The sequence below is a fragment of the Carassius auratus genome, chromosome 9 (genome assembly GCF_003368295.1).
Source record: "Carassius auratus strain Wakin chromosome 9, ASM336829v1, whole genome shotgun sequence".
NCBI classification, from domain to species: domain Eukaryota; kingdom Metazoa; phylum Chordata; class Actinopteri; order Cypriniformes; family Cyprinidae; genus Carassius; species Carassius auratus.
The window spans coordinates 2,059,114-2,074,417 of record NC_039251.1 but is presented as its reverse complement, the minus strand read 5'-3'; the positions used below and the strand labels follow the sequence as shown (position 1 = coordinate 2,074,417).

The 15,304-nt window shown below is 36.7% G+C and overlaps 1 protein-coding gene across 2 annotated transcripts in view; it reads right to left on the bottom strand.

Annotated features, from left to right (window-relative positions):
- The window catches only part of LOC113108178 (zinc finger protein GLI2-like), a 72,380-nt gene extending 57,558 nt beyond the window's left edge, over positions 1 to 14,822 (bottom strand). Inside the window, exons 1-3 of one of the 2 annotated variants that reach the window (XM_026271037.1) lie at positions 14,411 to 14,822; positions 7,317 to 7,473; positions 2,309 to 2,429 (exon numbers count right to left, since the gene is read on the bottom strand). In XM_026271037.1, the coding sequence (XP_026126822.1) occupies positions 2,309 to 2,423 (115 nt within the window). In that variant the 5' untranslated portion in view covers positions 2,424 to 2,429; positions 7,317 to 7,473; positions 14,411 to 14,822. The remainder of the gene's footprint in view (positions 1 to 2,308; positions 2,430 to 7,316; positions 7,474 to 14,410) is intronic. The other variant, XM_026271036.1, reaches the window with a different exon arrangement.
- Between the last annotated feature and the right edge of the window lie 482 nt (positions 14,823 to 15,304).

Sequence of the window (15,304 nt, the reverse complement as noted above, 5' to 3'; positions counted from 1 at the left end):
CTACTGATCGCTATCGGACAATACATAAACACATAAAATAACATATGCATAATTAATACACATATTTGTTGACTTTTTCATGTTATATGGGTATGCTGCAACACAGAACTGCAGTGTCAATAATAACCAGAATGTATTATAAAAAAAAAAGATGAGCATTATATCAAAAAATGATTTTCTCATTTTACTGGCAGGCCAACAAACTCTATTGGTGTCACCCAACACTATTAAAGTATGTCATACAATGAAAAACTACATTACCATCTCAGCACAGACCCTGGTGGCCAAAAACCATGATGATAACAAGCTCAGACAGCCATGATTAGTAATACATATCTTCTGGTCTCCAGTGGTGAGAACAAGGTCCTTCACTATCATTGAGGTTTGCATTCAAAAGTCTTCAAACTAGCCAAAAACTAACAAACAACAACACACAAAATAAATTACCATTCCTTGAGTATTTCCTGCTATCATACTTTTCAGGTTTCTAAATATGCAAACCAACTCTTTTAATATTCATTAAACCCACGACATCATACACTGAGACAAAATATAACATCCTTCCAAAGACCGGGCACACCGACCGATGCCCTATTTCTCCTTTTGTCTTAAACAATTTATAATCATTGCTTTCTCATGGCAGGCCACCAAACCCCTCATTAAACAGTAAGATGCCATAATATGAGCAGGTCATTAGCATTTCAAAGGTCTTTCACCATCTTCATGTTTGTCAGATGGACAGCGCAGTCCACTGCTCTCCCTGAAGCTTTAATAAATTTATAACATTTATACTCTGGAGGTAAGAACAAGGTCTTTCAACCTAGTTAGAGAAGGGTTTTCATCACACATTCACTGACATCTTTTAAACATGTACAGCCTCTTGTCCATTCTCTTCACTCTTTCCTTTGCATCTTTGAGTCAACTAGTGTGATACATAAGCAAACCGGACTGATATGCAATATATTTACATATGCATCTCAGACAATTATGAACACATCTTTTGCACAACCTAGGGTGTTAAAGGGAAAGTTCACCCAAAAATGAAAATTATGTTATTAATTACTCATCCTCATGTCGTCCAAACACGTAAGCCCTTTATTCATCTTCAGAACACAAATAAAGATATTTTTGATGAAATCCGAGAGCTTTTTGACCCTCCATAGACAGTAAAGCAACTGACACGTTCAAGGCCCAGAAAGGTAGTAAGGACATAGTTAAATAATCCATGTGACATCAGGGGATCAACATTGATTATATGAATGTGATAACATTTCAGAATGCTGGCTCCTGCGTCAGCATCACCACGACAATTAATCATGGTAGTCTTGTAAACATGCGTCAGAAACTGACATGAAAGAGAAGAAATTGTTAAATTAAGTTGTTATTTTTGTTTTCTTTGTGCACAACGAGTATTCTTGTAGCTTCACAAAAGGAAGGTTGAACCCCTGATATCACTGGACTGTTTTAACAATGTCCTTAATACCTTTCTGGGCCTTGAACATGTCACTTGCACTGCTGTCTATGGAGGGTCAGAAAGCTCTCGGATTTCATCAGAAATATCTTCATATGTGTTCCGAAGATGAGTGGGTTTGGAATGACTTGAGCGTGAGTAATTAATGACCGAATTTTAATGGTTTGGGGTGAACTAATCCTTTAATTATAACTGAAAATAAACTTTTTTGTTATTATTATTGAAAATTGAAAAACGTATTTGTGCAAAATGTCAAAATTACTTTTAATTATCACTTTAAATATTTTTAATATCAACAACAAGTTAAACTACTAGGCATATCAAATTGAATAATAATAAAAAAGTTAGTTACTGTTAACCAAAACTAAATATCAAATGAAAAACTGTCAAGTTTAGGTTAAAGTACCAAAATGTTAACAAAATAAAGGCAATCTAAATAGAAGACATATATAATGATAAATGCACAAAACTAAAATGAATACTGAAAATATCAAAATACAAGCTAATTAAAAATAGGAATAATATTGTAATAGCTTGAATAGTGCTAATGTAACTGTTCTAAACAGTGTTCTCCTGTCAATGGAGTTTGCAGCCCAATGCTGTATTTTCGATATATACCACCAGGGGCTAAATGAGTTTAGCTAACAAGCTAAGCCTGGTCACGCAACTTAAACCAAACACACAAAAAAAGCGCCACAAACAATTCGTAAGTCAAACTACTGTATAAATGGTCTTTACACAATTAACCGGAATAGGAGAGAAAGTAATATAGAGGTGCATTGCCTCATTTTCTTTTCACTAATGTAGTGGCCGGTTTTCTATTTGAGATTACCATACCTCGTGATGCTGTGGTCGGTGAGGGCTTCTTGGGAAGGTCTGAGAAACTTCTGCCATCCAGGCCTGAACCCTTGCATTCCTTCTTTTCTGTGCTGGTGGGACTCGTGGTCTCCATGATGAGCTTGAAAGACAAAAACAACAACTGATTTATAGCGTTATTTGATCTGAACAGATGAAACGTGCAACAAACAAATAGGTAGCAGACAAAAAGAGGCGTCACAAATGCACTCCAAAAGTCCTTAAAATGCATCAAATCTTCCAGATGGCAATCAGTGGGTCTGACTGAAATGTTTCCATCATATAAACTACAATTCTAAAGAAAAATCCTTCACTTCCCTCTGCTCTGTCTGATGACTTGTCTGTTTATTTTGAGAGCTTAGAGGAGCCGCTGTAGAAATGCCATGTTACCAGAAGAGACAAAGCAGAGAGCGTGCGGAGAACCTCCTCTATGGCAGCTCTCAGAGCGCTCAAGTGCCTGTGCTGAAGGCAGATGACTTGGCAGCACGCCGCTTGTTTAACTTTGTGTAACCTACAAGATTATCCCTGGTTTAGAGCAAACAGTGAGCGGTTTAGGATTGAAAAGAGGTCCAAACTGAGGCCATTCAGTCTCTGATTGTGGCTGCCCATGGTGTTTGTTCTTCAGCAAATAAACAAGTATGTTTCATACACTATATGCAAAGCATGATGTACTCCGAATCAATTTAAACCAATAGGGCAACACATCATTTTCACATCAACACTCATATTATGTAACACCTAGTTAAACAACTAAATGCTGAATAGATTGAAGAGCTGGGTGATTCATCAAAATTGGTTTCATTTATGATTTAGACTTACATTAAGAATATAATCAAAATAAAAGATTATTGTGCAGCATTCTGTTTTGCATTGATCGGAAACTCGGAAGTACACATACTGTTGATCTTATTCAAATACAATCTTATATAATATTAACAAATAAAAAAAAACCACCTGAAATTTTCATACCACAAATAGGGGAAATATCAGAGTGCTGCAAAAGGCAAACTATGCGTGCAAACTAAATGATGCTTTACTTTTGACCTTTTGAAAGTTGTTACATGCAAATCCAAAATATAATTTCTTATGTTCAGCATCCTGTAAGAGTACATGTGGCCACATTCATTAGCCTTTTCTTGTGCCAGTCAAACATCCCTTTGCCAAGGTAAGCCGATTAGAGGTGGGCTGTTGGAGTTGGCCAGCATCTGTCTCAGTGCTTGTTAGCCAAGAGGGTACATTTGCCATCCTGTCTCACTGACACCTCTTCACACTTTCCTTTGGAGATGCCTCCTAATGTTGCTTGTGAAGTCAGTGTTGTCATCAAATGTACACAGGCCAATTATAACAACTGGGACATTTCTATAAGTCTCTTATGGAAACCACCTTCTAGGACTTGAGGTTTTTCTTGTTCCATATCATTAGCACGATTGTTAAAAGAGAATGTTAAATGAACTGAATCACTTTTGATGAACTTAGTCAAACACAAACATGCTATTACTGGCACTGGTCACCTTCATTTGCCAGTAAAAGGTATTACTGCAGCCAAATCTGCCTTGGAATCGACACACAGTAACAATGACTCATAAATACCTGTCAAAGATGATAATTTATTATTTCAATAACATGCATCAGAAGATTTCTCGCCACCGATATCTAGAGAGCAAAGCCAACATAATATATAGATGATTATATAAATGAACAAACAAACCATCACTGCCATTAAAAAATTAGGGGGCAGTACATTTTTTTTACAAATGTTTTTGGAAGAAGTATTTTTTTATTTAAAAAAATACAGTAAAACTGAAGTATTTTTACAAATTACACAAATTACAAACTGTTTTCTTTTTTTAAATGTACTTCTATTGTAACATTTCTTACTATTATCAATGTTAAAAATAATGTCTTAATTTTATTGTAAATCATAATTCTTTTCAGAATTCTGTGATGAATAGAAAGTTCAAAAGAACCACAAAATAAAAAGAAAATACATAAAATAAAATAGTAATTTTATGTAACACAAAAAATTTCTTTAATCTCACTTTTGAGCATTTTAACAAATCCTTGCTGAATAAAAGTATTAATTTCTTTAAAAAATAAAAATAATAATAATACAAATACCCAAAACATTTGAATGGTATATATATGGCATTTCTTTTAAAATGCATGAATGGATCAATGAATGAAATCGATTCAACTTTTCACTAAATTTTGAAAATTGTGCACTATTCAATGGCAGGCCTGTTGGTGGTTCTAAAGCTAAGGCTACCCATCCCAAAATAGCCAAAATTCTACCAATTGATAGCCGATATATAAAGTCCCTCATACTACTCTTTTCCAATCCAAAGCCAAACTCTGACCCTTTGACGAGACGATCTGACAGTACAGGTGTGCGTAACCGAGTGGACAGGTGGTGGTGAGGGTGAAAAACGACAAGAAAGCTACTCTGTTCTTCTGCGTGGCTGCTCTGACAAATGCAGCGTGTGAAAAGGATCAGAATCTCAGGTCCGCATGACAGAGGGGTGTGAGACCACGCAGGCTTGTGGGCTAATCCTCCATAGCCGCCCCCCTACCTACTGCTGGGCCAGAAAGTTCAGTCGTGACCGTTCCCAAAATCCCCCCTTTGAACACTCCTGCTCACAGGCTGACCGTGTAGACCCCCTTAACAAATTCTCCGTCACACATAATGATTAGAGCTGAACAATTCACCGAAGGAGGAAATTTGATTCACTTTATACTTGTTGTAAATTTGATTTCCTTCTAGGCAATAGTTTGACAAAAGCAGGTGAAGCCAAGCAATAAAACTGGACAAAATCCACTTCATCTTCACAACTTTCCCTCCATTCTGAGGAATGCAATTACGCCGACTACTTAACACCAGCAATTATGTGGACTCGGTACCAAAGTGTCAAAAGTGTTTTTCTTCCAGGAAGCTCCATGAACTTTTCTTCATTTTTTCCCCTGAATGCATGACAGGCAGCTTTGACTGCTTCTTTCAGTGCCTGTAATCAGTCTGAAAGGAAGCAACAGGTGTGAAAAAAAGACCATCCACCCCACAGGACTGGGAGGGTGAAAAAAAGGACAGGTCGACAAAACCCAAAGATAATGAGAGAGAAACCCCTGTGGCCCTTCTGAACAATCGAATGGATGCTGAAGAAACACCATGTACCATCTTATACAGCTGAACATTTTCTATCAATAAGTAATGAGTGCAAATCTAGAAGCACATGCTTCTCGGATAGCATCATAAGCTCAAACCACAGGATAGATACATAAATAAACAGCTAAATTAACAAATAAACACATGCTGTATGCTAATGACATGAGCATGTCTGGTGTGGAGCTTCATTCCTTTTCAACTGTGTTACGGCTTGCCTCACACAACACAATGGAATGCAAACTTTCTCTTATTTGAAGATCTCTCTAGTCTTCTTTGGCACCTTATCTTTTGCACTAAACCATGCTGAGCGGTCATAAATGCTATTGTGAATTATATTCAAAAGAACTCATTTCTAAGTGATTAGACAAGACAAGACTGTTTCCTTATACTTAATAATAATTGTGTGTTCAGTGGCCGTTTGCATGTGGAAAGTCTCTTGTTATCCAGGAACATGGATAGCATTACAAACATGAAGTGCATATAAATGTCATGAGGTCAACAGGGTCAGGCAAGTGACTCTAAAATGGTTATCAATTATTGCTTTCTCTATATTATAATGGGATCACTTACTTCCACTCAGCCATAATTACATCACTTTTGAGTAATGACTTTAGGACGCTACAACACCTTTCCATTATCATATAATTTAAATTATTATTATTATTATTATTTTTTTTTTAAGAAATTAATAATTTTATTTAGCACGGATGCATTACATTGTTCAAAAGTAATAGTAACATGTTTCTTGAGCATTCAGCTCTGCTTCTTCATTGCAGGAATATATAACATTTTGAAAATATATTCAAATACAAAACAGTTATTTTAAATCATAATAATATTTCACAGCATTGCTGTTTTTACTGTATTTTTTATCAAAAGAATGCAGTTTTGGTGAGCATATGAGACATTCCAAAAATTATTATATATTTTTTTATTCTTACAGACCACAATTTTTTAAATGGTAATATATGCATCAATGCACATTTTATATCAGAACAATAACTGTGCTTTTATGACTGATAAGACTGTAATACCTTGCAGTAAAAACTGCTTAATAATGATGATTTTAGTAACAATTTTTTTTTATTGTAAAATGTTATCACAATGCATGCAACATAAAAAAAAACAATTGGGAATACTGTTCAGTAAATTTTTACCTACAGTCAATCTTGGTCATTTAAAGTTAAAATGCTTTTTGCAAACAATATTTTATGCCATTCTAATACAACCAATGAAGCCTTACCATTGAAGTATGGTACAGTAAAATTTCTAAACTAGATGTGCTTCCGTTCTTGCTCTCCACTGTTTGAAGAAAATCATCTTCATTTTTCTTTGATGTTTACTCTGCATAATCATCAACCCACATGAAAGATCTTGTTATTTCTAGAATATAATAATGCTGCACAAACTCAATAACACAATCAGAATCTCTCACTAATGTCTTCCATAACAACCAAGAATGTTTCAGAGAACTACAAGATCCTCCTCTGAACACTGACAGACCTGATGAGTTGGCATGCAGAATCAGATATACCCCGCTGACCAGCAAGGAAACGTCTGAAAGACCAAAGGATGACCTTACCCATCCCCCCAACCCCTAAACCCCTGCATATATGCAATATCCTGTGGTTGATCTCTTTGTCCTCCTAAAAATCTGAAACAGATGTTGACTTTACAACCAAGTCTATCGTTTCAGAAAGCTTCTCAGCGAGGGTCAAAGCGAAGCTCTGTTGAGTGTGCTGAGAATGTAGTTGTATATGTTTGTGCACCTAATTAAATCGTTATGAGAGCTGTGTTTATACTACAAGTGTTTATAAATAAGGTGAGGCTTACTGAGAGGATACTTTAACAGAGCGTAGTGCAGCTGTTGCGTGTCACATCACAGATCTCACGAAAGAATTTGCTCTCTCTGCACACCATTTGCTCGGGTCACTAAACCAAATGGGTAGTTAGCGCTCTCTCGCTTCAGGCCCAGCTGTCATCCCTCCGTCTGTCCTCCCAGAAAGAAACAGACACAAATGTTAATTACACGCTTGTGAAGGCAATTATAGTTGTGGTGTAATGTAGTTTCAACGTAATTAGCAGTTAACTTACTGAATGGGACGTATTTTATTGTACACTTTGGCTTGGCAGCTTGAGGGTGTTCGGTATCATTACGGGTAAATATCATTACGTAATTATAATGAATGCCAACTGAACAACCAGCACATGGCTGTTTTTGTGATAATGCATGTTTTTAAACAGCCAATGCATTTTAACAAGGGTTAAATTATTTATTTATTTATTTAAATTGGTCGGTAACTATGGAGGCCTTAACCTGCATAAATTAAAATAAAGAAAGAAATGACTTCACAAAACAAATACAATCCTAAATTACTAAGTACTCATATGATCTTTGTATTACTTTCCCTTTATTAATTATTTTCTCGTTTATTTTAAACTTTATATTTTTCTTAACTCTAATTTTTTATTTTAACTTTTTATTCATTTATTTTATATATATATATATATATATATTATATATTATATATATATATTATATATTTTTTTTTATAAATATGATCCTCCATAAATATTCAGTCTAAATACATAAACAAAATCCCTGTGATGCATGCTTTTATAAAATTGCAACAAATAAAAGAAAAGAAAAGAAAAAAAGGCAATGATAAAATACAGAGATTTTCCATTTATTATTTATTTGTTCATATTGTTCGTATTAAATGTATTGTTTCATTTTAATAAATAATCTGAACAGAACCTAGAGTTAGAACTATCCAAGTGATCATTTCACTGTTTGGTTTATGAGCTACATGCACAGTCCTGTCTTGAAAATATCAGTCCATCATTCTCCTATATAAAGTCATCCCTGAACCCTGAGGTCCACGCATCTCCTCAGTTCAAAGTTTGAGGCTTCTCTGTTATCTTGGTTTCTCTGATGAGGTCTTCATGGTGTCGGCATGTGTGAGCCTATTTTACAGCTTTTTTGTTGTTGTCTGTTTTGCAAGTCAGTGGTCTGTCAGCTGTGCAGGGGTCCGGAGGGTGGAGACACACTGGTATCTGTAACGTGTGATAGTGTTTGTGTGGATTCCTATTAACTTTACCAGCTGCTTTACACCCTGACACTCCATCCATCTGTGAGCTGGCTGTGATAACCTGCTGGCCAATTAGAGACCTATAGTTTATTGTCGGCACTATTATAAATATCAATTTGAAACATGAATTTTCCAAATGAATTTGTGTAGGCCATTATGTAAGTTTGCATCACTCTGGTTTCCTTCGCAAAAAGCCAATAGGACTTTTCTACTGGCTTTTGGATTACTGTAGAAAAAGTCTTTGTGTGTGACCAACAAAAGTTTATGATTCTTCCATGTTTTGATCATCAATGTAATCTTCACAAATGAACATAACTTTTATGAATTTTGAAGCCAGACGTACTGAAAAACGCTAAATCTATTCTACGAACGAATTACACCACCGTCGAATGATTTCAATGTTACCACCACTAAGCTTCTGACAAATCCTATGATCCTTATTTAAAATCTAAAAGCTGGAAAGTATGAGTTGGAATCGTTTGAATGAGCGCAAGCACAAAAACCATCCCAGACAACCTCTGTAATCCCATTTAGCCACTTGTTAGCCATGGCCTTTTTCAAGACACAAAAATTTGTAATAAAAATCAGGAGCGTGGAATTACTGACGTATTTTATGTCGCTGTGAAAATATCTTGAGCTTATGTTAACCACAGACCATGTAACCAATAACCCATTATTGATGTTCACTCGTTTCCAGCTTTCAGGATTCACTGCTTCAGCCCTCTATTGTTTTGAGTAGACCAAAACTTAGCATTGCTATGCGCAAAATAATGACAGAATTTCCCGTTCCCCTCCCCTTTCATAAATGTTATTAATCTTCGAGACACACTGTTCTAAAGATCCCAGTGTGGGGGGAGTCATATATTTAAGCTACACTGGGAATTGCGAGATGATGACAGGGACACACATGATCCTTATCCAGCACAGTGTAGTCTGAGAATTCCACAGCGAGCGCGGCGTTCAGGGAGAGGCCACGAGCGGGAGTGGACATGTGTGTCAGGGGAAAACAGAGCGGGCTGATTGCTAAAGATTACCACATGGCTTCTCCTTGCTCAACACATCCAGCTCGTCTTCCAGTCTGTCGGAAAGGAGTCTGTGGCCTGGCGGGGATTCAGCACTCCTCTTTGGATCTCCCTGCTCATCCTATGGAACGCAATGAGACTGATCTATCTGCCCACTCCATTCCTGGCAAGTCTGGTCAGGAGTTGGGAGGCCGCCTGATAAATCACAACTCCCTTGCAACGACTTCTCCGTTTCCAATAATTCCGGAAACAGAAGACTACCACGGCGAACCGCCGGTGGCCTCTGCAATTCAGACTGGGTTTCTGCATCCGATTAGCTCTTGACAACAAACACTTGGAACAGTGTGCTATTGTTTGAGCCTGTGACAGTGAGAGGGTAAACTGCGACGGTGAAGATGATAGAATAACTGTAATAACGATACAGGCAGCTGCTGTGAAGAGGTTCCCATAATGGAGAACTGGATAGCCTGTCAGCAGCCCTTCAGGAATTAATTAACTAGCACATCAAAGGTAACCCTCAGAGGCCACAGTGTCACACGGCACTTTGATTTAACGCTGGCTGTTGACTTGATAGTAAGCCGCTGCACATAAGGCCTATCCTGACACACACACAGGTTTAGATTCCTTCCTCCCTTGTTGAGAAGGATTGCAAGTAAAAGTTCTACCAACTCAGTGGTTCACAAACTTTTCAGGATAAGTACCACCTTTGATCAAATCCAAAAAAAATTCAAGACAGTGATGGGATTTGTGAAGAATTTATCGATTCCTGTTCTGGATTTTTTATTCATCTTCACAATTCCAGTTCCTTAACAGCTTCATCAATGATTCTTTTAGTAGCTTCAAGAAGTATTCAGAAAAAAGAAATGTAATTTCACTGATAAATAGTGAGATAATTTCAGTAATAAATGAATAAAAAACACTTTAAATTAGTTGTTTCCGAATTTTTAGACAGCACAAATATAAAAACTGGCCTCAATATTTCATAAACACACAAAGAAAAAAAGAAAAACCTAAAACATGTTTAATTTAACTGACAAAATACAAAATGTGTACGTTAAATGACTCTTCATCATGTGAATAACCAATCGATAGCAACACTGATTAGTAAGCTGTGTGTGTTTAATTTACTAAAAAGAATTGACTCAGAGTAGGACTGTGCAATTAATAAAAAAATGGTTCGATTTCGATTTTGGCCTCCAACGATTATGAAAATCCAATAATCGCAAAAAATCAAGCAGCCCTACATTAGTCAATCATTTTTGGGAGTCAGTCCACACTAACTGCATTTTATGTTTCTGATTAACTAACAAGAACAGAAAAATAAGAGTCATTTGACTGGGAATCAATCTACACTGTTTCCACAATTTACTAAGAAGTAGTATTGATTCAGAGTCACTTGCTTGAGAATTGGGCTACACTAGTTGCACTACAACAAGAATTAAACTACAATATTCACAATCTGTATAACAAGTATAATCTATATTTGTATTCTTTGGACTTTTTTTAGTGCAAGAATATCAGTGTGGTGCATGGACTTTGATTGCTCCCATATAACATTTTATATAGATCATACATTAGAAATAACATTGAAAAAGCTTAATAATTCCAAAGGGAAAAAGGACTATATTGAGTCGTGGGAAACTCCTATGCAGTCTGAGAACCACTGAACTCACTCTGACCATTATCTATACATATAATTCCCAGTACCACTGCTTGTTTTTATGTTCTATGGATATTCCAACGTACTCATCTGTTACTACACCTCATCTAAAATTCAAATACAGACTTGTAATTTTGGTTGAGTATGATGTTTATTCATGGTCAGCTCATAAAATAAATGTAGGTCCGTCCTCCGCACACTGTGTCTGGAGGTTTTTGCATGAATCACAGGTGGACGTGTGGTTTGGGAAACGTTAGCCGTTCACTGTGTATAGAGTCACAGCTATGGCAAGTCAAATATAACTAAATGTAAACAGTATACATTTCAACTGTTCATTTTCCAGCTGTTCTTTAAACGGTGGCTCGCCAGCCCACAGCACAAAGGAAATGAAACCGTGCACGTATGAGAGCGGGGAAAAAATGCAAAGGAGAACAAAGTAGAAGGTTTACAACTTAACAGGCCTCAGAGGAAGGTGAACGGCGTTCTTGCCCATGTACTTTCTTTACCCGCACACATGAGCATGCATTAGCCCACACCAACAACTTTTTCCAAATCCACTGGGATCTGGAATTCATATAAAAATGCATTGATGCATTATTAAAAATAACACATATGGCGAGTCTCCAGCATATTTAAAAGATCAACTAGTTCCTCAAAATGAAAACTTGCTATTTCTTCTGAGGCACCAGGACTCTCTGTAATGGGCCTTATTTCCTTTAAGCTTGGCAAAAGTTGCTAGTGACTAATGAGGTCAATCAATCAAACCCTGGCCTTTCGCTGATTTGCCATATGCTATTTAATGGCTTTGTAAACTCTTATAATATGCATTTTTTTTTCATGGGTTTCTTTGATGAAATTGGTACAAACTTAACAATGCCCTGATAGTTGCATGAGAGAACGAGGGAGAAAAAACTCTGAAAGACTCCATCCACACTCATAAACCGGATGTGATGTGATCCTAATTAACCCTAGACACTTGTGAGAGAATGAGGCAGATGTCTGGAGGGGTGTCTGACACCAGCTACTAAAATGCAGGGATTGTCCCGTGTCCTACGGGCCAAAGCCAAGGAGATGGGTTTCAAAGAACAGCCTTTGAGAGGGCAAATTAATGTAAGCAGCTACCACTTCTCACATCTCTGTTTTCTCACCACACTGCCCTCATCTTCAATTCAGAACGACACTAGAAACACGGCGTACTAACTTGAAACACAGCTGTCTTTCACAGCACTTTTAATGGCTATTAAAGTCTCATCAATTCACTTTGGGGCACAAGTGTACTTCAGGCACTCTTGCTTGGTGATAAAGAGATTCAAGGTCTTGCCTGAGACACAGTGTTGACCAAGATACAAAGTCTAGGTCTAGTTCAGCTCTTTGAGATTCCAAAGAGTTACGCCTTTTTCACTTGAGAATTAATTCATTTAGTTTGCCGAGGAAGTACAATAACTGCATCTGTATTCTCAAGAATATGACAATAATTTTTTTTTTTTTTAAATAAATCTTTACAAAATGTCCCTGATGTATTCCATCCTAAGTGCAGAGGGAATTCTAAAATCTTTTCCTTCAATGTCATCACATTGTCTTGTCTCGTCCTCCCCCTTTATGAGCGTTTGTTAAAATCTCCCGCGGAATTCCAAAGCTGTACAGCCCTGATTTAGGCAGCAGGACAAGAGAGAAATGTGTGAAAATGTGCAGAGCTGCAAGGAAGGGAAGATGAAAGTGACACGGTCGACCCATGTTTCTGAAGCTGATGACCGTAGCCCAAACCAGGCTGAATAATCTGAATGCACCATCTTTTTTTCGTTTTCTTTTTTCTTTTTGAATCCATTCACTCGCTTTGCCTCTGACTGCTGGCGCTTCTCATTCTACACAATGGTAAATTCACTAAGACCTTTTATTCTTATGCTAATGCTCTCAACTGGGCATCACATTAAATTTAACACATGCACACACTTTTCTGTTTTTCAGGAAAACAAGGCACACTCTTGCCGCACTTTTTTTTTGCCAATCCTTTAAACAAACAAAGTGAAATTTAGATAACACCTTATTATTTTTGTACTATAAAGTTACTGGAAACTAGTTACTTGAGCTTGTGTTTCAACAGAAAAACCAAAGAAAGCCAAAGAAATGTTGTGCTTGTTAAATTATAGGCATACATAATATATATTTAAAAATCTTCTTTGGGAACTCACTTGGAAAAACTAACTATGCCCTATGGCATTTAAAAACAGACTACATTTTAAGGGAACAGCGGGAACTGTTTATTATTGAAAACCGGTTACATTATTCTAAACCAGAACTGAATTATTTTAATGACACTGGGTTCACCAACATTGTTTTCTACATTTCTATACCTTTAAGTAATCTTTAACATCTTAAACGTACAGCCCATCGTAGCCTGACTGCCAACGACTCTTATGAACCGGTTCTTTTGAAGTGAATCAAAATCCTAGTCTGATCCTGAACGAATAACTCATGATTTAAAAACAAACAACGCGATAAGTGAGGCTTAATTCCCGAACAAATAACTGTTGTGAGTTTATAAATCGCTCGTTTAATTAATCAATCTGATTCACTTTCTAAATCACACTTTTGTCGTGTTTGGACTGGAAATAAATCAGCTGTTAGGCTACTGATGTACTGTTATGTTGTATCTAAGGCTAAAGAAAACTCAATCTTCAGTAGTTAAGCGCCAACGTGAAGGTAGCTATATATTTAGGATAATTAGGGCTATTTGGAATGCATAAGTCTGTTTTGGATTTCTTATATCCAAATCTCAGATCATCAAGTCATTTGGCGGCAGATTGTTAAGAATGGCTAAAGGCACGAGAACGAATCTTTAAGAACCGGAACCGTTCAGAAGAATCTGAATCGGAAACTCAAATTCTTTACGATTCCCATCCCTACCTGGGACACTTGATTGAAGTTTGAGATTGTTCAAGTCACTAAATATAACTAGTGAAAACTAAACTGCTAATCCCTTTTCTTGTCAGCATGGCTATATTGTAGCATATGACACATTCCAATACAGCAAGTTGACGTCGCGACATTTAAAACAATTGTGAGTTAAAATGAAATGCAAACTGTTCCCATAAAAGCTGCATGCACACTGTATTTGCTAACTTAAGAGTAAATCATAACGAAATACATATTTACCTGTTTTGATGCTGTAAAGTTAGTCAGTTGCTCAGTTGTCCAGCGTGCATCCGAAAACAACGTTATTGTACTTAAAAACGAAAATGCTAAAAGTGCCTTGAAGTGTGGCACGAAACTCCATCAGCGAATTATTTCGTAGTGCAAAAGCAAATGTTTAAGGAAAAACTAAATCATTCGCGGACGACGAAGCGCTACAGTTGCATCTCGCAAACTATGACGATCCATCATCTCGCGACTTCAAAAGACTAGTTACTCGAACATTAAAAAGTGATTTAGCCGTCAACACGACAGAAATGTACCCAAAGCAAGTTTGTCGAATCGTCAGATGTGATGTGCGGCGCGAGATCTGTTGGCGTGATTTGTTTTCAGTCCGATCTGCCCTCCTCTATCTTCACTTCTCCCCCCAGTTCTTTGAGTTTTGGGCCACTCTCTTCCCCAGATGGGCCGGGTTACATCAAACCAAGGTAATGGAAGCTTAAGAAGGGTTTGCTTTAGAGTTTCATTGGAAATTTGCAAAACCTTTGCATAAGAATATTTTATATGGTTCTGAGTGAATCTTTGAGCAGTTTAAACAACTTTCTTTCTTTCTTTCTTTCTTTCTTTCTTTCTGTCTTTCTTTCTTTCTTTCTTTCTTTCTTTTTTAAACCTGCTCCTTTAAAGGCTATTCATATAGCCTACCTCATGTGTTATTAACTCATACTTTCCACTGTTAAAATATCATCCCAGGATTTTTTCCAGCGTATTTCACTTTTCCACTCAATTTTTTTATTTTTTTTTATTAAATATAGTCTAAAAGTGCAATGAACTGTATATTGTGAATGATTTAAGAATGAATAAATAAAAATGTTGGCACAAAATCACTTTCACTGACTGTACATTAAATGTTCCCTTCTG